Source organism: Aplidium turbinatum, chromosome 4, assembly GCF_918807975.1.
Source record: "Aplidium turbinatum chromosome 4, kaAplTurb1.1, whole genome shotgun sequence".
In the NCBI taxonomy this organism is placed as follows: domain Eukaryota; kingdom Metazoa; phylum Chordata; class Ascidiacea; order Aplousobranchia; family Polyclinidae; genus Aplidium; species Aplidium turbinatum.
Window position 1 is genome coordinate 10,100,359 of NC_137475.1, and position 23,860 is coordinate 10,124,218.

Below are 23,860 nucleotides of genomic sequence, written 5' to 3' on the forward strand. Positions count from 1 at the left end.
AGGTAAAAGATATTAATTTATAGTTTTTCCTAATTCATGCAATTTTGTAGCTTTTCATATAGCAATTTTTGCCCTAATAATTGCAAAATTTTGCCCGAATACTCTACGTTTTGAAACAACAGGGGGGAAGCTGCCCCCCTGGCTCGTACTGGGGACTATGACTGGGGCAGACATTGCATCGATGTAAAGGTTGACTGACTCTCTGTCTAGTAGCTTATTATTTTATGAAAAGGTATCTGCACATATCACGCTCTGTAAGAATGTTAGTATTGGCATAGCATCTTACTACAGGAGTGGTTTGTTTTGCTAATCAAATATATTTGTTACAAAGTTTCTTTTGACTGTTGCAATCGAGCGCAATGCTGTTTGGCGCCTGTATTGTGAGCACTTTGTTTACTGCGCAATAAATTTTGAAGATTATTGTAGCTACGTATAATTGCATGTCGGAGGCTCTGAAGATTTTTTCACTCAGATTAATCGAGACCTTCGATCATTTTGCTTCTGGATTTTTATTTTTGGAAAATAAGCCAACTTGTTATCAGCTAATTTTTATCGTTTTAGCGAATTTTTCTACGCTTACGAGTTTTTCGGACTATCAATTATCAAAGCAAAAAAACAATATGATTTGCCATAACATAGCATGGGTCCGTAAAAGGTAGAAGCGACCTGACGCTTTTACTGCTTGGTACAAAAAGGGGGTATCTTAAATCATGGTGTTGTCCATCAGGGGTTAAAAGAAAAAGTTGGCTTTATTTTTGCCTCTTTTAAACTGCAAATACGCAACACAAAAGCAAGCGTCTGTGTCCTTGCTACCAAAAGTTATCCTTTTTACATTGTTTCAAAGTAAAACAAACTAAGGAAGCACGTTGGTTCGTCAACAACAAAGCGACTTCACAAGTAGGGCTACCATGTGTCCTCTTTTAAGAGAATTTGTCCTCTTTTTTCAAGAAAAATGAATTGTCCTCCATGGACACTAAAAAATGCTCAAATGTCCTCTTTTTTGACAGTTTGGGTTTTCATGCGTGTGTTTTCAACGGGATTATATTGCTTGATGACGTTTCAGCGACGGCTTGTAGGCTATTTATTTTCTAAACATTTTGTATAGGCTACCAATGTAACATGATGATTTATAAATTCTACAAGAAATTTATGGCGCATTTTATGGAACTGTTGTTGAACGTTCTTTTTGCCTGGTTCACTGTAAGATATTACATGACATTTCAAAGGCCATGCTCACACTTTCACAAAAAATTATTATTTTACCTACATACGTTTTATATCGATACAACGCTGGTAGGCCTACATGTTGTTGATTACCAACTCAGTTTGTTACTTGAAACAAATGTCTAAAAGTGCAATATGTGTAACACCTAACCGACAGCAAAAGAAATCGTGGCATGGATACTGGATAGGCCTACATCTTTGCAAGGAAAAGAACAGCTTTTTAGTTCACGCCGTTTTCAGCATCTTAACGGTAATGTGCATTGTGCAGCCTACTGTTTTAGTCATATTTCTTGCAAATAATTTAACAATTTCGTTAAGGCTGACCATTCCTTGTTGAAAAAAGTTAAGGCTTGACCTGGAGGTATTGTCAATTTGTCATATTTTTGCGATCATTGCTGTCTGACTGAAACTGTCTAAAAATTAGGTATTTTTTCACTTTTTGTTGACTCTTAAAAATATAAAATCATTTGTTGTCTTAAAGAAGCACTAGAAATAAGAAAAAAATAAGTTAAACGTTCAGTCAATCTGTTTTCTTGTTTTTGGTAACTTTTGCTGCGTAGGCCTATAATACAGTAACGATCTAAAAACATGTAAAAGATTCTTCAAGCGTAAAATTCTACTTGCTGGCGAAACGTGTCCTCTTTTCAGGCGATATGGTAGGCCTACACAAGTAAACCGTTTTTTGCGTCTGATAGACGTTGTCCTATGTTGAAGAGACAGAAACGGCCATTTCCAACGGTGCACATTATATTTGTAACATTTAGCAAAAATTGTAATAAACAATCAAAGATTTGCACGATAGGGCGCGACAGCAAATAGTTGGAAGAATCAAAAACAGGTAAAAATAATAAAAAACTGCAAACAACAATGATTGACGAAAATACATTTTTCAACGTGATTTGAGTTAAGTAGGAAGGCTCCTTATTCAAACGTTTTTGTACATAGGCGTCTTAAGAAACAAAACCAACATCTGAGAAGGCTTGTTGTGATATGATTCTGTTTCTCGAAAGCTGTCAGAAAGTGCCAATGTACAAGTGATTGCAGAAGAGGGGTCAAGATTTGTGGACCAGGTTTGGGTAAACCTCATCTTTAAGGGGAGTGAAAATGGGTGATTTTGAAAAGGGTTTGATGATCAATGGAACTAGAATGCGGTGATAGATGTGTTGGAATGAACAGTGATGAGTAACATTTAAGGTAGTAAAATCAGTCCTTTTTAGATTTATTCAACGTCTGCAGACGTTGAATAAATATAAAAAGGACTAATTTTGCTCACTAGGTTTGTTGAAACTCAAGTGAATTGATTTGAAACTGCGGTACGGTATTTGTTGAGCAAGTGGAGCTATCCAGCTGACAAAGGATTGATTTTGATTTCTACTACGCTGGCAAACAAAGAATTTCCTTTCCACAACGACGATTTCATTGTGATCACAATTTTACGTTTTCAAATGTGGATGTGGAAACTAAATGACAAAAAAAAATGATTTGTTTTCCTATAAGCCAAAAACTACAATCCATTGTTAGACCCGGTGTAACGGTCCAGGAGTGACTGCAGTCCAAAAGTTACCAGGGTTGCTAAATATGATTAATCATTTTTTTATAAAAATAATTGAAATTCCTACTGCTCAAAAAGTTACATTGACAATTCTAATCAATTTTAAATGAAAAGGTGTGCATTAGCTTGAGAGCAACTACTCAATTAAACTTAGCTGTAAAATTTTTGTTTTTATATCGCTTTCGGAAGCGCCGGGCAACTCTGGTCATTTGTGGTCTGACGTCACTTCTAGACTGCCACGCTGCAGCAGCACGGTAACTTTTAGACCGCAGTAACTCCTAGACCGTTACACCGGTTACCAATGCGAAAGTGGTGCCTCAGATGGTTGATAAAAACAGCAAGAAGCGTTTTTGTTTAAAGTCAAAGCAAACGAAATCAATTGGTGAAATTATAGCAAGCAACACAAGAATGATGTGAAAGCACTCAGCGAGGTGAAATAATCATAAAATCGTGTTTTTTCGTGTTTCAACAACGTGAAAAGGCAGAGAAAACACGTGAAACTGCATAAAAAAACTGCACAGAGCGATCACAATCTTAAATATTACTTGAAATTTACAACTGAGCACGAAGCATAATAATGGTTTTCAACAATTTAGTATCGGAAAGTAGTCAGCACCAGATGTTGAAAAAGTGAAGAATTTATGATTTATAAAATGCAGCTTTAAACAAAAACATACCCAGTCAGCAAAAATCGGTCATTTTACATTGCAACATCGTTTTTAGATATTTTATTACTTCTTACGGGTTTTTTTACATCTGTCCAGGGTAAAAAAACAAAATTTTGCTAACTCAGCAGTTAGTGAGAAATTGAGGCAATCAATTGCAACAAGACGTTTGTGGACAACATGTTGCCAAACAAAGAGGTACTTGTGATGCTCAATAGGAAAAAAACAGCCATCTGCTGTGTCATTCTTTTAACTACCGCCTACATGCAGAGATACATAGTTGTCGCTAAAGTTAAAGCGGTTTATTTACAAATTTTGAAGCAGAAAAAGACTTGAACACACAAATTTTAAGCAAAAAGCGATGGAATTTTCGTTCTTATGAACTGTAGCTGTTGCGTACAAAACAGCACCGTGGCTTTGATGCAACAAAATGTCTTCAAACTAAATATGTCAATATGTTAAGTTTAAGAAAAAATACAACACAAAAAACAGTTTTCACGTTGAATCAAGAAAATTGGGGATTTTGTCAGCAAAAAAGCAACCGTTGATTTTCAACTTAGTATTTCCGCAACAAATTTGACACTGATAGTCAATCATGATATGAATATTGAATAATGTACATTTTTTATACGGCATTATAAAATTTTAAACTGACATAAAATTCCTTAAGCGACTGTTAAAATAACTCATAAAACAATGCTTGTTCTTTACGTCACATGGTGTAAGATTACGTTTACACAATTGTATGATACGGTTTAATGCTTTCATCTACTCAACGTCTTGAATAGTAATGCTAACAGAAAAATAAAAAGTTTGGTCAAAACAAGCACTCTCTATAGTGAGCGAAGGTAAAATGCGGTAAAGTTAACATCAAAGGGTTGATATGTGGCACAGGACTTCAACATGGTGCAGGGGAATCATCGGTGAGAGCTGCACCACTTGCTGTCTGGCTCTCTTCATATCCTTATCGTCAGAACGATGTCAACTTTAGTGTGGTGAGATATTTATAGGTGAAAGAAATCAGAAATAAAAAAGAAAACAATTTTTACCAATCAATGTTGAGTAAATTCAGGTTAAATTAAACTGAAATTTCTCTGCGTTGATTAGCCAAATTTATTTCTTTTTCTAGTTTAATACCTCGCCACATATAGGTTACTTTATTCTGACAAGCTCCTGAAGAAAGTCAGACAAGAAGCAGTGCAACTTCGAGCAATGAAAAACTTTCTCTTCGCCATATTTCCATTCCAAACAAATTACGTTTAGGAAATGCACCTCAGTTCAAAAAATCGCACATCTATTGTATTTCTTTCAAAACTACGTTATTTTGTCTGTTGAAGAGTGGTGAGGAAGATGACCTGCATCAGATGAATTAACTGCATTTCTGAAGCGATGAAGATGTTATTACGGGAACAGATGGTTTCTCTTGCTCATTGAAGAAGCCGTTTGCTGATGGATGAATCGTGGAGTCATTGGAAGATTTAAATAGATCATGTTCTTCCAGCATTGACTCTGATGCAAAGGCGTCTTCAGACTTCTTTTTGGATGTGACAGGAGACAGAAGAGGCTTCAGAACAGGAGTCTTATCGTTTAGTGAGGTTGATGAGGATGCTAGATGATCGACAGGGAGTGACAAAGCTTTAGAAGGAATTTTAAATATAGAAGATGAAGATACCTCCCTAGCATCCAAAGAATTCGCAGCGCTTGGAGCAAACTTACTGTCAACATCAGCTGGTGCCGGACTTTGACGAGTTGGAGAAGTGAGTTCTTCCAACACTGAAAGAGGATCATCGTCTTCATCTTCACAAAAAGGGATTTTGCTTTGATCTCTGGTTTGGAAAAGTTGTGTCTTCCCAGCCTCACCTCCAGAAAAGTCATTTGCAGAGATATCAACCGAAACATCCGCACGGTCCAAAATCGAGCTGATTGAAATGTCGGTGTCATTGTGCGCTGGAGGAGGAGGAGTTATGTTACGTCTCTTCTTGGTCGGTGATGTCTTCTTAACGGACACAACTGCAGATGTTCGAGGATTGTTCTGATCGGTAGAAAAGTTTTCTCTCCACTGGGACGCTTGGACTTTATGTAATGGCTCGTACCGTAACTGACGCTCATGCTCTGCAGGATCAAGATCAAATAATTTCTGTTTTGCTGGAGGAATTCGGACTGGATTGGACATAGTTCGTTGTTGGTGCAAGTTACTGACGATGTCCGATGAATGGATCGTCTGCACTGCAGGCTTTACTGGATCAAACTGGTCCATTCCACTTTTTTCTAGTTTTGACTGGTTTTGGCTCTCAGTAGTTGCAAAGGAAAATTCTGTCACGGAGAAGAGCGATGTACTAGGATCGGATATGTCTGTCGCTTGGTTGGAAGATGACGGATTAGACTTAGATGGATCTCTTCCTCGGGATGCAGGAGGAGGATGAAGACGAGGAATATCCTGTTGGTTGCTGAAACAAGTAGATATAAATGATGAAATTTAACATTGAGCTCACAACACTTGAATTACGTAGAAACGATTGTTGGTTTATCTTGTAAAAACTTCTTGGAGTTCAAGAACACAATAGATGCACATTATAAGCAAAACTGCCATGACCAAGCTTTCATAAGTCTTCTCAATTCAAAGGTGTAGTATATTTCCACAATCAATTATTGGTAACAAAAATATTAATAACATGCTAAATCAAACAATAAAAACACATTATAGTCAACCAAACACGAAGCACTGTATTACAACTAGTGGAAATTAAAACGCATTTCCCATTACAAGCTACAAATGCTCTCGGCTAAGAGTTATCTTTAAATTTAGATAGAACGTTTCCAGCCAAACAAATATTTAGCAAAAGTTTTCATGAACAATAAAACGTCTGGTCATGTACCAAAACCATTTAGCTGATACAATTCAGCTCGTTTGAAGATGTATATATGAAGAACAGTAGGCTACTGGAGCATAGCTTCAGACCAAACACGTTCAAACAGCACTACGGGCATCATTTGTCTTGACGATTCCGCCAATCAGCATGTGTGAAACGTCAGCAATTGAATAACTATCGCTAGCAGCTCCTTATCATTGCATTGAGTTTACAACATTCAAAAAACAGCTTTAACACCAAGGTAGAACAGAATGAACTCAGATGGCAACACTGACCTAATCGAAGGATTAACGGTTGGAGAGGGCCGACGCCATCTTATTGGGTTGTTACTGGTCTGTAAAAATCGAACAATAACTGCTGAGGCAACGAGCAAAGAACAATATCAGATAACAACTTCTTAAACTTGAATCATGAATGTAGTTATGCTTACGCAAAAAAAACAACCTTCTAAACTTCATCTTCGTATTTGAAGGCGCTCGTGAAAGCTTTGAACCACCAACAAAGGTTAGAAAATAAAACAAAGCAACTTCAGCGGGTTTAACATGTTTTTATTACTAAGAAATATAACGTAATTAAAAAAAACAAAATTCAACTCAAACGTTTTCGACACGTACGTGTGTCCTCATCAGAAATTACTCAAATCTGCAATATGAAAATTTTATGTACATATATTGCAGATTTAAATAATTCCTGATGAGGACACACGTACGTGTCGAAAACGATTGAGTAGATTTTTTATTCAATTATGTTGTATTTTTTTGTAATAATAATAATACTAACAATATTTATATAGCGCCACATCCACAGTCAAACTATGCTCCTGGGCGCTGTACATGACAATAAAACATGTCAAACCCGCTAAAGTTACTTTGTTTTGTTTGTCTATGGTTCAACAAAGCAAACTCTCTACCAAGCTTTATCAACAAAGGCCACGTCACCAAGATTATATGGATTTTCCTAGTAACTAATCCATATGCGGTTTTACGCAGTCCCACTGAATGAATGGCTGTTTTTGAAACGCACTGCTCAACTACACATGCCGAGAGTTGAACCAGAGCCGCTTGATCTTACCTTATCTACTTGCTGCTTGGGAGAGACGGTGTCAGCCGCAGGGTCGCTTTCACTGTGGAATGATATGGGTGACAATGTGTAGCCGTTCCTGCAAAAAAAACAGCTACTTTAATAACATTCCATGTAACAACATCTTATCCATAATACAACAGTGCTTATTAGATTGTGTGAGCTGGAACAATAGATGCTTTACTAACGTTTCGCAGTCCCAACAATGCGAATCTTCTTTAATTACAATTATTATTGATCTGGTGTGTTTCAGAAACAACGTTTTCAGCTACAGAAACCTCAAGAAGTGCCCAGGAACTATCATGCGTTAAGTGGACGTGCATCCAAAGTATAGACATTATTTGGATATAAAACTAACAGATCAAGATATGACGTCTTGTATACTTTGATAACGATTCATGTTGTTCTATGCGACTTACATGATACTGGTAGATGAGACAGTGTTGGAGAAGAGTGAGGAAGTGCTGAATGTGATACCAATGGCTTGCTCTTGCAGGCTGCTTGGAGAAGTTGCTGGCGTCTTCAAGCCAGAAGTCCAAATAGAAGTGTTTCTGAACAATTAGCAAAAAATTACAAGCGACAAAATCAATCACGATAGTTTGCTTTTGATAAAAATCTCCAACGATTTCTATTATAACAACATCAGTGTACTGTAAACACGACTTTGGTCCCTACTGTTTCAGGACCCTGCCAGCAAATCAGTATTTTTTACATTAATTTAACGAGAATGTCGTAGAATTTGTGTAAAAGGGACTGATTTGGTGGTTGGAAACCAAAGCGGCGGGCACCAAAACCGGCAGACTTTTTATGAAAAGCATAAATTCAAACTAAATTTGACGTTCAGAAGGTTACAGCAACGTATAAAGAACACAACAAATGGGAAAACGTCACACGGAGGTATGTATCTCCGCGGCCATACCCAGTGCACCTACTGCACTGAGGAGGCTGGAAGGCCGAAACGGTGTGCATTGTCTGCAATTGGAATGCATGTATTCTTAACACAAATATGCAACATGTGGCGGACTTACGCTGTATCGTTGAAGGTGAGCAGGTCGACATTCTTGGCAAGTCCTCTGGAAGCAGCGGAGAAACGCTCCATGGGAATCTTTTGAGGAGTTTGCTGGAATGTGATCGTGGAGGAGGTATTTAGTGTTGAATCTTCCTCGTCTTCAGAGCTGGAAGAGGATGAAGATTCGGATGTGTTGGCCGGACCTGAGATCAACATAACGGAATTGAAACACTTCATTAAAAAAAATGAATGGTTAGTTTTACGTAGATTATACAGAAAATAAATCACACATCAATGCTTTGATTAATGAATTTAATTTAAACAAATTGAACGCATTGATTGAGCGTTATACTTCCAATATATGATTTATATCGCATTATGTATCAATCCAAGGAGCATGGAATGTTAAGAAAGTTCTGAAAAGGTTTGCCACAAACTCTTATATTCTTTGTACATGACTCGACATTAATTATTTCAATATTTTTATGATGCAAAAAGAGTAGAAAATAGAGATGTACCGATATATCGGATTATCGGTATCGGTGATATCGGCCATTTTTTGAGTATCGGCATCGACCAAAATATTGGTATCGGTACATAACTACTAGAAACAATCTAACTAAGCAAGATTGATCTTGTTTGCATTGACCCAACGTCCGCAAACGCTAAATCAATATAAAAAAGGACCAACTTTGTTGGCTGGGTCACTAGAAATGGCATTACGTAACATCCTTTCATAAATAAGCAAGCAATAGCCTTTGGGAAACTCAATTCAACTTGTTTCCAAATATTTTTCTTGGTTTAAGCTCGTTTATTCCTTCGAAACATTTACAGAAAATACAAAAATTTAAAGTGGAAAATTTAGAACACTGGTTCCCAACCGGGGTCCGTGAAGCGTTTTCAAGGAGTCCGTGAAAGGTTTTAAGTTTGCGTCATAATCGATAAATTACGAAATTTAAAACTCGGTAGTTCTTTACTTGAGTATTATAGTGATTCTCAAACTGTACGTCGCGACGCACTGGTGCGTCGCGACGTACTTCAAAAAATTTCAAAGGACATCGCTGAAAGATATGGTTTCGTAACTATAAAAACCATATAAATGAGTTATATCTTAAGACTATGTTGCCTATGTTCAACTTAATTCTTTTGAGATAGCAGATTGCTGATCAATACTTAACTTAGGAATTCATGCAAACTCAGCAAGTATATTTCAGCTACTGCCAAACCAACAAATGAGATTTGCGCGCTCACGTCGGACTTGCTTGGTCATCGCTTGTCAAATTCATTTTGCTGACTTGTGTCACTCCAAGTTATGGCTTGCTCAGTTGTTAGGCTACTTGCTCAGTTTCATCATTTACCAACTTCAGCCACTTGCTCAAATGTTGCTAGCTCACTTGCCACTTGCTCAGTTCACAACTGCTGACTTGTACGAGACTCTGATTACAACGATTTTTTATCGATTACAAATGAAAAAAGGGAGAAACTCTTTGTAACGGTCGCAAAATTATACTAGTTTTTGATAAAAATTTAAAAAAAAATCAGCATGATCAAATCATACTAGGATTACTGATTTTTCATCCTGTGTGCCGACATATAGCTCATAACATAACCCCGTCAATCTCATCAATCGTCATTAGCGTGTCGCGAGTTCAGCAAATTCTTCTAAATGTGTCGGTTCGAAAATTACGAAACATTTGATTCCGTCAGTAGACGCGATATACCAAAATTTCAGAGTTTTTTAGGGGTTCACGACCGCTTCGAAGGCACCGAAAGGGGTCCGCCAAGATAAAAAGATTGAGAACCGCTGGTTTAGAATGTTTTAATTTTTCGTTCGGTCACGACCAAGGCGAATCTTCTTTTATCTCGTTGAGAATGTGAAAAGACGGGAAGATAGTTTTTACCACGTAGGCAAAGGAAACACTTGAAGCAAATTCGGGCCAATAAAACAATTACGGGTAAGTTCTTTCGTAAATTATTCAGCTTCTTGATGCTTTTAGAGAATCGATTTCATGAATCTATTGAATTTAAAGCAAAAAATTATAAAAAATATGACGTCATCGGGTGAAAAACACAAAGCGGCCGAGATTCTAATATCCAACTCAAACCGAATTAAACAAAACAGTTTGAAAAATAAATAAAAGTACCGTTTGTTTGCAGCGCTGCGTTCTGGTGAGGTGTGTTAGTGTGGTCATTAGCAACCACTGATACAGAATCCAGGACAGAAAAGTCTTGCTGTTTGTTGCTGTTGGATGGCGCTTTGGAAGAGGTGAGACCGTACAGCGGTAAAGTGGTGTTCGAGTTCTCGAATAAACTGCTGTCTGGCATTAGATTGTTCTACAAGAAAGATAATAACAGATTAAAAAGTAGGAAACAAGCAAAGCCTACTCCTTTCACGGCAAGTGTCTTTGCCACACCGCAAGCCGATCTTACAGCCTGCGAAAAGTCCTAGTTTAAAATGCGTCGTAACATGGCCACCTAAAGCTACGGCCTGATTTGTCACATTTTGCAAAAATTTCCAGGTTTTTCTAACTTTGAGCGAACGTTTAAATAAATTTTTCTAAGAATTAGATTTTTACGCTTTCTTTACTCTTTTCCCCAGATGACACAATAGGTTTTAACATCCTCACATGTTGAAGAGCAAAGTAAATTTGATTTCGAAGATTTTAGTCAGACTGTTAATTTTCAATAACAGTCTGATTTTGCGTTTTTCAACTTACTTTTTCTCGTTTGCTACTGCTTCCCCAAGGCAACTAAAAAGTTTTATGTCATTAGGAAACCGCAAAAAGTAAAAACATCTCAAAAAATGTCAGTCAAGCACTAGCAGTAGCTGTAATCAAAATCTGCAAAATGTGACAAATCAGGCCGCATCTCCAGGTGGCCATGGTCGTAATAAGGTTCAGCAACGCATGTCGTTAATGAGGTACAACAAGTACAGGCTAAATCCATCCGGTTATTGGTTGCTTTCATTTCTCAATTTGTATGTAGCTATCAGCGTGTTTGAGATGAAAAAGTACATGCTATGTGATAACACATCGACGAATATGAAAAGATAACCGAAAATGTAGTCTATTTCAGCCCATTGCTACACTGAGGCCATTACCGTTACAGTTCTTGAGTTTTTGGACTGAACACAAGTTGCTAGACGTTTCGAACATCAATTTGGGATTCAAATTTCTTTTCTACTTACTTCAAGAGAATGGAGAGGGGAATAGGATGAGAGGAAAAGCGGAGAAGGAGCAGACATTTCCTCGTCTATGATAGTCAAGTTCCCGTTAGAAACATCATGTTGGTATTTTCCAGTGTTTCCAACTCCTAAAAAGCAGTTTTGTTGTTGCGGTATGAAGGAAAAAGCACACGAAGAAATGCAATGTAAAACCATTCTGATAATATATAGGCGTATTCTATGATACAAAGACGGTATATCTACAAGAAAATAAAATTTTAAAATCCAGATATGGCGAAGTCGTATAAACTCATGTTGAACTATCATTGAAACGAATCTTTAAAAAGACTTGTTTGAAAAGCAAATAACCCTATACACAAAACAATGCAGGCAGAAAAAAAACAACACATTTAACTCTTCAATCTTTCACCATTAACATTTTATCAATGAAAAAGATGATCTAACCAACGTAAAAACTATTCACTCTCAAGTCAACAACGTACTTGCTGATGACGTTGTGTGTCCAGTCTTGCCACCCTCTTCATACCCTCTCAGCACTGCCACCATCTGGCTCATCTGAGTGATCAATTCGCGGTTTTGCAGCATTAACTGATGGTTTCTGGCCTGATGAAGAGGGAAAAAAATGCAAACCTCTTTGAAAACTTTGCCAGGTGGTTGTCTATTATTGAACAGAAGTATTATCTTTCACTTTGCTTCGAAACGATATATTAATATATAATGCGTCTGTGTCACTGTCTGCAGTTATGTACGAGATATATTAATATACATAAATCATCACAAAATAATGAAATATACACTCTACGATGCATACACAAAAAAAACTGAGTTGTTGTTCCACTACCCAGATGGCATAGTTTAAATTTTTTTTGAATTGTTTAAACGTCACATGCTTATAACGCAGAACCCACTTTTTGTTAGACTTGGTTACCTGAAACTCAATTCGGGCAGTGCTCTCTGCTGCCAGTTGGTCTTTGAGGAGTTGAACCTTGAAAAGATCACATGAGTCGTTGTCTAGTTTGTAAGTAACATTTTGTACCCAGACAGCAAAATCTGTCATTTTTATATTGATTCAACGTCTACAGACGTTGAATCAATGTAAAAATGTCGGATTTGCTGTCGGGGAGGAGAGTTGTTTGGTTTGCACATCTCATATGCGGTGTATTTGGCGCTTTAACCATTGTTTAAAAATGTCGTCAAATGCGTGTACTGGTCTATATCCGCCACTGATTTTGATGGATGGACATTGGGCTATCCATGACGAGATAATCTACTTCCTGAATGCTGGATTCGCAATGTGGGCATTCAGAGCTGCTGAAAGTGCCCTACCATGTTGCCCATTCTTCACACTCATTACTCAAAGTCAAATGTAGTTAAACCACCATAATCAATCCTCATCCACCTGTTTGATGTATACGCGTCAAAAATATCCCTCTTTATAAGACACATCCAGACAGCAAAATCCGTCATTTTACACCAGTAGAGTATTCACATGTTTGGTTTATCGGTCAGATGCTATCCTCATGCTGCTGATAGCAGGCTGTAGGATTTCTTTGTGTAATGAAACAGGTGCATGGATAATTACAAGGAAATCTTATCATGAGTAAGCGCGATTCATACGAATACCACTCAATAACACGACCACCAATACCGCAGAGTTGGTTCGATCTCCTGCCGCACAGCACGTTCTTGCAACGTGACGCAACCGGGACAAGAAAACAGAGTTTTCTCATTGTTTTGACTTCAAACCAATGTGAATTGATGAGGTGTTGCTGTTGTAATAACTCGCTGTTCGACTCCAAAGGGCATAGCCGTAAAATTTCGTGGAAGATCGTTAAGTTGAAATTGCTTCATGGCATCCGGTTTGCCGAGAAAAGCAATGTAATTTGTGGTTGAATAATAATACTTCCACAATATCGTCGTTTTAACCGTTTCTTGAACCTCAAATGACGATAACACTTCAAGTCAGGCTTGAGATACCATCAGTACACACTTGACAACTTGTGGAAATTTAGGAGGTGGCTTTTTTGTTAGCGAATGTCGATGTAACGTCAATGAAAGTGGTGAGAACAGGGATTGGCGGTTGCCATTGAGCGCCGTCCAAGCCCAGCTAATACACAACTTGTTCCTTTTTACATCGTTTTGACATCTAGCGATGTTGAAACGTAGTAAAAAGGAAATATTCGGTAACTGGAAATGTAATAAATCCATCAGCGCACAGCTGGCTGCGGTTGATCCAACTTTTGGCGCATCACCTCAGATGCATGTCTTTTATTGGTAGAGTTTTCAAATCATATAAAAAAAAAGGTCGAATTAGAAGAAAAGACTGTTTCAAAAGTTGTTTTGTTGATCTATTGCTTAAACCTAGACAGCAAATCAATCAGTTGTTTCAGCGACTGATTTGCTGTCTGAAAAAGGAGCCTTTGTTCATCTTGAAGAAACGTACGTATCAAAAACAACAACGACAGTGGTCTTAATAACATCATTTAGAATGGCAGAACCATACGCTCATGTTCTAATGAACACCAAATACATTTAATGGCTACCTTAAAAAGACATCGTAATTGCTGACTAGAGATAAGCAAAGCCGTCATTAACTACGAAGTTAGTTCAAAGCATGGTTCAAAGACTGAACAAGTGTAACTTTTTTTAAATGGCAAGCAATTCCTCTTTTCTCATCTCAATGCTTAGAACTGAAAACGAAACAAGTCCTCACTTGTGCGATTGCCACTTGAGCTTGCTGTTCCGCATGAACGACTTTCTGTTGCATCAACTTGAGTTGATGACGTGTGCTGGTGGTCATGTTTTCTGAATGAAGCGCTGCCAAGTCACTGCGTGAGACAGACTTTCCAGAGAAGGTTGGGGAGCGCTGGCCGGAATAGCTGTTTTCCTGTGAAAAGATTCCGGTGCATTATGGGAACGAAAACCGATTTTTAGACTTAGAACGAAGGCGGTGTTCTTACAAAGCCTTGCACAAATAACAAGCTAATGATAAAATATCAGCTGGTAGTTGAATATCCAGTGTTTTATGGATGCTGAGTGGGCCAAAGCATTTAATGCAACTGAATGTAAAGATGTCTTGAAAGTGCGTGGCTATTAACAGTACAGAGTCAGAATTGAACCATAACTTCTTGATGTAAACACTATTCCAGTGTTGCCGAACAGACCCAAACAAAAATATCATAGCCTATCATAAAGAAACATCAAAATACACGAAATAAAGCACCATTACGTAAAGCTGAGGAAAAGAATTTACATTACAAAAACAACTATACAAAATTTTAAAAAACAGTAACAAAAACTCAGTATGTCCGTTTTCTTAATTTGTATAACAAGTAAAGAAACACCTCGCCCAGATACCAAAATCTACATGCGCCTACAGACGTTAAATCAATGTAAAAATGACGGATTTTGCTGTTTGGAAAGTTAGTTTATTCGTAAGAAGTCGTTAGCAACTAGAAGTAAAAGTGTTTCTACTCTAGTTTCATAGTACGGAAATGTTGATAAGTAGCCTACGTACCTTTTTTTGAATGGCATCTAAATCCGTGACTCCTCTTTTGACGTCGACAGAGGCTATTTGCGACGTTTCATCAACGTCTTCGGCATCAATGTCCGTTTCCTCAATTTCTGCTTTGCGTGCGGTGGAAGTAGCTTCTTTTGCAGTTTTGCCTTGATCTACAGTTTGCATTTTGTTTAGACAAGCTACATCGCGAGATAAAAAAACTCTGCTTTTATGTACACACTGAAAAGTTCGATTGCAAATGCGACTATTTTGAAGCCTTTTCACGTGCTTTAAATGTCGTAGGCCAAAAGCGATTATAATTTTGCATCTTCTGATCTAAGACCCGTAAGTTGGCAGGTTCAAATCTTAGCAATAGCCCAAAGTCAAACAAGTAGCGGTTCGTCATCTTGAGCTGGAGCGACCAAGAATTATTTTGATCACACAATAAGACAAGTGCTCGGCGCTTATGAGGTTCCCAGACAGCAAATCAGTCGTATTTTACATTGATTCAACGTTAGCAGACGTTGAATCAATGTAAAATAAAACTGATTAGCTGTTTGGATTGGGTTTTGAAAACATCAAAAGTATATTATAATTTATATACCTTTTCCTCCATTAATTTTTTGCTTCGATCCAACTTCAGAGATCCGCTGCTCACTTCCAGTCACCGATGGGATGTTTTGAAATTTATGACAAACCTCGAACGCCTGACCGATGGTACGAACTATCTGCATGGCTTGGCTCTGAGTGCAAAGTTCAATAATTCTAGTAAACAAACAGGTTTGTAGCATCACGCTAAGTTTAGCCTGACACCTCATATGGCATGAATATCACACAAACCAAAAAACAATGCTTCATTAGTTCTTACAATTCATTTGCACTGAAAGTTAACTGCATAGGCTAATTAATGTTCAGCAAAGTGTGATATGTATATGTAACATAATAATGAAAGTAAGCATGTTGTTTTCACAATGGGGATGATATCACAGTTACTGCCCAGACAGCAAATTAATCGTTTTTTTTACATTGAGTCAACGTCTGCAAACGTTGAATCAATGCAAAAACGACTGATTTGTTGTCTGGATGATGTCTTTCCCACATCGCAACTTTTCTTTTTTCAGTTGTAGGTTGACATCCAGCCATCCGAAAAAACGTTCATGAAACATCAATATTACGTATCAAATAAAACAAAAAATGCTACTTATACTACAAAAAGTGCTCAATGCCAAGCAATAAGCCAAACAGAGCAAATTACATCAAATACAGTTCCTTGTCTCTAAAAACCTCTACAGCCTGTTTCACCCTTGTTTGGGATCACCAGAAGGTTCTTATTCAAATACAATATATTTGAATAAGGACTGTTATTCTATTATATTTTATTATTTATTCTAAGGTCTATTTATTCGATTATATTTGAATAAAGACCTTCTGGGGATCCCAAGTAAGGGTGAACAGGCTGTAGAGGAGTAGTAATTGAATTTTACGTATTAAATACATTGCTGTTCACCACGAACTCCCAGGCTAGAAGCATTCAGCAACAGCTGTCATACCTTTTTAGTTGACTTGAACACATTGCACCTGAACTTGTTGCTGTTGCTGTCTCTAGCAATGTAGCTCCATATTTTCAGATCGTGGGAATCGTGAGACACATAGAAAATTCTGGAAGAAAAATTTTGAATATCAACGAAAAATTGAGTAGCACGTACCATTCAGTTCACACAACTTTCGGTCATTCTCAAGTTGAAACAAATTAACTTTATTTGCAGATCAGATTTTATAATCCTACACAATAAGCTTACATCACAATAACATAAGATTCACAAAGATATAGAAACGCTGAAGTACGCTTAGTGTTTAACAACTCAATCTGATTAGCCAGGAATAGCAAACGACCCTTTGGTCATCCAGGTAATGCCTGGGCGTTGGAAAATTGGAGTAATTGGGCGAGAAGGAAAAGAAGTAAGTGTGTTTGCTGCCATCAAAACATGTCACAATCGCATGTTCTTGATGGGCATTGAACTCGTATCCTTCTAGACATCGCAGAGACAGTCTTACCAATATCATTTGACCACGCGAATGATACTCTATCTAGTAATCACACCATTCCAGAGTATTTTTTTTAACTTTTAAAATAAGAAACACCGTGAAAGTGAATACCGTGTAATAAAAAAAATCAAATATCTCAATACAGCTTTAGTTTTAGGCTTAGCATTTTTATTTTTAAATTAACAAGATTGGCACGACTCCCAAAGGAATTTTATGCTGATGAAAGGAATTTGTACACACCGTATCACACCTACATGGCATTCGGTTTATGACTGAATGCAACTCAAGTGTAAGTTTAACGGACACCTACTGTTCTTAACAACTTCATGTGAATGATTGGCAACTTTTGTAAACTGAGCTGCCGTATACAGTACAGGCCTCAGAAATTTAGATGACTTCTGCACGTCATTAAGACATTGTCTTGCATTCCAATAAAGAGGAGAAAGACATTAACATTTAGAATTCATCGGCATTATCATCGGCATTTCTATTACAATTTTTAAATAAGTCTGCAAGAAAAAAAAATTACTGAATGCACTCCAAACTACAGCAATTCAAATGGTTTCAAGAGAAATAAGATCCTGATAAACAATTAATCTGTGTTGGGCAATCACTGTCTGCCAACAACATTTATCCTGAAACAACATGCAAATTTATGTTATATAGGATAACTTGCACGACTGCACGTGGTATTCATGCATGTGATGTTTATTGTTTATGCAGTTTAGCACCAGTGCTGCATTAACCACATTAACGACGACAACTAACCTGTAAATTGGATCTTGCATTATCAGAAGACTATTTTCATCCCAATTCCAATCCTTTCTCTGAAGAGAAATGTATAAAAAACTTAAGAGGGAATTGGCACGGATTAATAGTTAAATCGCGTGGATTTATACTAAAGGCAGCATCTGCTTTTGTATGATACAGAAGTTTATGGCATATGTTGGAAAGAGCATACAAGCAATTTTACTTCATGCTATCTATGATTGAGCTTCGGTAGAGAGTTTGTCTTGTTGAACCACAGGCATACGAAGCCGAGCAACGTGATCAAGTTTAACATCTTCAAGTAAATTACATTTACATAAACATAAAACTACGCAACAAATTAAGTATCGAACGTTTTCGACATCACAAGATGTCCTCTTCAGGAATAACATATATACAATTTTACTACATCTGAATAAAATACAATGGTTATTATAACTATAAACAGGAAAAAGAACAAAAACTGCACAGTAGGCTACTTCTGACTAGCTCAAACTCAACGATATAGGCTCTGCGGGAATCAAAGGTAACTGCATCAAAAAGTGTTGAACAGATCACATGATGTGGTAAAAAAGGCAAAGTGCAAAAAACTAATTTTAAAATACCGAGAGCAAGAAAGATGAGCCGCAAGCATACAATTGTCTGTTCAAAGGTGGATTGTTACGTTTTATGTACAAGGCTTCTAAGATTTTAGTTTGATACTCAGACCTGCCCCTCGATATGATCTCAAATTGTTTGATGGAAACGTTATTTTTACATTCTGTACACGAGAAAATGTGATCTTTAATAGCACTTTTCGGTATGGAATTCAAATTCAAGTGTTCCCCAGCTCTATCTATGATTGGTGCAAAATTGTAGAGTATTAGACTTGAACCAATATTCCTAATGAAGAAAGTGTATTGGTTTGATAGTTAGTAAAGTGCAGTGCATCAAAAATCAAGCCAACACAATGCAAACTAGTTGCAATAAAAATAATAACTGAAAAACAATTGAGATTACTTTTAAAAGCGGTTTAAAACCACTGACTGGCACAAATACAAAGCATCATAGGCTGTATCCAAGGTGGGTGATCACCCCCCCCCCAAACTTATTGGGGTGGTTTGGAATGACTAAGACGATTTTAGCCCACTGACTAAAAATCCCCCCCCCGAATTCTAAAAGTGGATAGAGCCCCTGCAAAGCATCCATCATTTTGCCGTTAATGGGTGGCGTGGCTATCGACTAAGAATGAAAAGTCCTCTCAAGAAACGATCAATGATTTTAATTGCATCAATTGATTTTTCTTAGGTTTATAATCCCAGACGGAAAATCAGTCGTTGTTTATATTGATTCAACGTCTACAAACGTTGAATCAATAAAAAAGGCAACTGATTTGTTGTCTGGAATATTATGAAAAAACTGGTGATTGCATCTTCAGCAGCAGAAGCATCAAAAGATTTATATTTGTTCCAGTACTATTTGGATGCTAGCATGAGTCGCATGTCCATTCCTTAGGCCTGACAAAAGCATACAACATAATATGTAATCTATACTGATGTATGTGTATGTTTTTTTTTCATGCAACCGCATCCAACGCTTCATGCCACATGCTGACAAAGTTTTGCAACTGATAACACTGTAGGCTACTTGAATAAATGCACAGAGGTGAGCGGTAGCGCGCTACTTGTAAATTAGAGGATGCCCACCTCTGTATAATACAAAATATCGGTATGCTATGCTATCACATAACAATTTGAAAGGAAATCACAGGATGACGTTGGCGATTGCTGGGATTTTCTAACATTTCCGATACTTCAAATAAAGCAAAACACTGTAAGAGAATTTGACATGAAGCAGAATTCATTTGACATGCGACTTTAACGTGAGGCAGTTGGTGTCACATGGGATGTTTTGCTTAAGAAACAGTTTGCCAGTAAAACTATAGAACAAATAAATCTTGACAGATGCGTAGTTCCCACAACAAATCTTCAAAAATTCACAGTGAAATTCTTACCTTCTTCTTTCTTAAAACTGTTTTAACTCCTTCAACAGAAATCAACACATTCACTTTTCGTTTCTTGATCTGTTTTGCTTTGAAATCATACTAAAAAGATAGTTTAAAGGTTACTGGTATTTTGAAAAAGCAAACACTGAAAACATCAGCACTAAGAGGCACTTTGTTAACTACTCTGTCAGTTGAGAAAATTTTATTTGTAGCTTTATATATTGTCAAGTCTAATTCAGTAGAGATAAAATTAAAAATGTAAATACGGGTCCTTGTCTATTAGGCGCAGACAGTTAGGCGCCGGTCAAATAGGCGCGCACACTGTGGCGTCTGGATATTTAGGTGCGGAGCACTGTGGCGCCCGTTCATTTAGGCGCTATTCTTAGTATGATAAAGTCTGCAGATTGTATCAGCTCAGCTTTGGTAAAACCTAGTCGGGGTTTTGATGGAAAATTAAGTTACTCTTCAGTCTTCACTCTGAAAGCCTACCACCCGCTTGGATATAAGGTACACTACGGTATATTTTTCACTGATGTTTAGTGCAGTTATTATTTGACTTACATAACTAAAAGTGAACTCAGTCATGTTCGGAAATTTGAATAATTTATTGATAAAGCTTTCGCCAACGCAAACCTGGACTAACAACAAATAAATGCCGAACACGCCCATTAAAAAAACAATATGTTTTTCTGTTCATTATAAGATTTTGTGTGAAAAGCATTGCCGGTTTAAGCAGCTTCACTCACCGAAGCCATGACATATTTTTCTGTTCAATACAAGATTTTGTGTGAAAAGCATTGCCGGTTTAAGCAGCTTCACTCACCGAAGCCATGACATATTTTTCTGTCCAATACAACATTTTGTGTGAAAAGCATTGCCAGATAAAGCAGCTTCACTCACTGAAGCCATGACTAATGACTAACAACAAATAAATGCACGCGCATTAACAAAACAACATATTTTTCTGTTCAATATAACATTTTGTGTGAAAAGCATTGCCCTACCTGCCAAGCTGATACAATCTGCAGACTTTACTATGAATAGCACCTAAATGAACAGGCGCCACAGTGCTCCGCACCTAAATATCCAGACGCCACAGTGTGCGCGCCTATTTGACCAGCGCCTAACTGTCTGCGCCTAAAAGACTTGCTCCCGTAAATACATTATATATATTATACAAATTAAGAATTTTAAGAGCATGCAATATGCACATTGCATGTCTGTATAAAAAAAACTTTTAAATTAGTACCGGTATCATACAAGATTATATAAGTTAGTAAAACATCGAAGATTAAGAGCTAAGTGAAAAACAATTCATCAAATATATACGTGCTTACTATTTAGTCAAGTACCGGTAGTAAAACTTAGATAAGTAAAAGGACAGAGATTATACAATATTATGGAACCATAGCCTCTGAGACCACAATCTCATGTTCTTTTCGTAACTCAAGTAAATTAAGTAAATGTGCTCAAACGATACAAAATTTCATGCATGCATTAAGTTCAGCAATTTGGTAAGGTTGCGACATATTAAACAAACGTAAGGTTAGTAAAAATATCAACAAATATAGGTACCGTACGGTATATTGAAATTAAAAATATAAATCATATTTTCAAGATATGCAAGAATAAGTTGAATAGACAATTGCTGTGAAGATCGAACATAGTTGCTTGCAATTCATGATGACGTTTTGCCGATAGAAAATTCACATAGTTTCAATTTCAACAAAATTGAAAAAACAAAGAAAAAAATGCACGAAATAAGAATGATTTTACTTGGTGCTCATTGTGAATAAAAGCGCGATGTAGCAGACAGCTAAAAACAGTAAAAAAATAAAACCAGTGAGTGCTGTTCTCACTTTCAAATCTGCTGATTTGCCAAGTGTCAAGCCAAGGTCAAGCTTTGCACACTGCACAGAAACCTTAAAAGTGCAAGCTATACAAGTGCACATAAAAAAAAGACAAACTATGATCCCATTGACTCAGCTTTTTTGTTGTTAACGAATGGACAAGCAATTAATGCAATTGAAAAAAATTTTTTTTACAAGTTTCTGCTTGAATGACATACTGGAAACATACCCTCAGAGGCTATGGCTCCCTTACACGCTAACTATATTCTCTGCAAAATAACAATGAAGTGGCTATAGCTAAGGTACTGTTACCAGTTTGGACCAAGGAGTTGTGTTGCATGGCAGGTGTTGCTAAGGGCAAAGGTTATAGTTGGGATTTGAGTTTTACTCCCTGCACAGGACTTCAAAATTTCCCAAATAACGTCATTTTAAAAGGAAATAAAATACTCCAGAGCTAATACAACAAATTATATACATAAAAACTATTAGCAAAATACTTTACCCGGATTTTTCTCATTGCTACAACTATCTCCATGCGCCCTGTAGGTCGTGGTACAACCAATGTTCCAATATACTGCAACAAGAAATTATCATGCTGGTGTGGTACTGCTGCGGAGTTAACAGATTTATTGCTGTCAGAGTAAATTTAACCGTAATAATTCTACCGACACAGAACATGACTGTTGTATTTTATGGGTCTGCTACTATTCGGTGAGTCCGATTCGGTGAGTCCGATTCGGTGAGTCTGATTCGGTGAGTTCCTAACTTCTAACCCCTAACCTTAACTCCTAACCCCTAACCCTAAAACGGCAATGATAATTAGGCTACGGTACCCGATAATTTAAAAAAAAAATTGAAAAAATCCCCCGTTAAGGGATCGGACTCACCGAATCGGACTAACCGAATCGGACTCACCGAAACGGGCCATTCCGGTATTTTATAGGATAAGCTATCATTTTTGGTAAGACATAATATATACCGTATAAAAAAATACAAGAATTTTGCAGTTGAATAAGAAATTGCGTCGAATACATTTTATCAATTATATATGGCATGTTATGTTTTATACCCTACAGAAAAAACAAGAACGTAAGAGAACCTAAATTTATAAAAAAATCTTTGGTTAATGCAGAAAGACTAGGAATAAAATAGGCTACTTCCAAATAATACCAAATTTTTCTTTTTTAAATCAACAACATAAAGCAAATTCTCATTAAAATAACAGACATGACAGTTGTATCACATATTGGTCTGATAATTAAAATAGAAAGAAAAAAAAATCATACGAGTACACTTTTGATAATTTTATTCTTCTTCGGCTGGTCTAAAATGCACAAACTATATATATACTACAAGTGAATACCTTTGCCTTAAAATTAAAGCCATGTTGAAATGCTTCTTCATTATGCAGCGGTATCCTTGTATCATATGCATCTTCAACACGATTATAATTCTTATGTCGCGTCCTTGCAGGCATTTTGCAATACTTTTTTTGTTATTACGTCAACAATTTTGTGCCAAACTTAATTTTAGCACATATATAAAGAATTAGAGCTAACAATACTTTCAAATTGCTTCTGTTGAAAAGTTTGACAAAATTGCACTAAAATGTAAACAGAATTAGTCTACGTAAATTGGCAATTAAATTGCAGAATTAACCAACAAACAACAAAATTTCAACACACCAAATAAAACTTTGCCAAAAAATTTTTTATAAAACATGGTAGCCTATCTTCTCTTAAATTGGTGATCTTAATGGAAGCACAGTAAGATAAATAATGATTAAAAATAGAGAGTAGGCCTACCACACTAAATAAAAAATGCAAATTTCTTTCATAAATCAAGTATATATATACGGTACGGTACCGTACCTTATATAATACAAATTGTTAGCAGTGAACAGAAAACTTCGCTGTTTTTATACGCATCATTTTTTTCTTACTTTTGAAAGGCATAATATTTTCTTAACGTTTGCATAAAACTACAGGATTTTCCTTTTTTTTATTATTTTGTTGAACATTAGCCTATCTTCAATTTAAATGTAATTTCACAAGGCTTGTTGTATTTATCAAATTTAGAAAGCAGCTGACTTGATGGCCAATATAATCTTTTTCTGTTTCCTGCCTGTT

The 23,860-nt window shown here is 36.7% G+C and overlaps 1 protein-coding gene across 1 annotated transcript; it reads right to left on the bottom strand.

The window, feature by feature from the left end:
• Positions 1-4,579: 4,579 nt before the first annotated feature.
• LOC145768888 (uncharacterized) lies at positions 4,580-23,208 on the bottom strand. The gene is made up of 17 exons (XM_082580493.1): positions 23,095-23,208; positions 22,234-22,305; positions 19,891-19,980; positions 17,898-17,950; positions 16,634-16,742; positions 15,688-15,826; positions 15,102-15,250; positions 14,298-14,471; positions 12,513-12,569; positions 12,067-12,187; positions 11,588-11,712; positions 10,545-10,734; positions 8,420-8,603; positions 7,811-7,942; positions 7,383-7,470; positions 6,587-6,645; positions 4,580-5,888 (listed from the first exon to the last, which is right to left on the bottom strand). The coding sequence occupies exons 1-17, from the start codon at positions 23,206-23,208 to the stop codon at positions 4,811-4,813; spliced, it is 2,934 nt and encodes a 977-aa protein (XP_082436619.1). The 3' UTR covers positions 4,580-4,810.
• Positions 23,209-23,860: the final 652 nt, after the last annotated feature.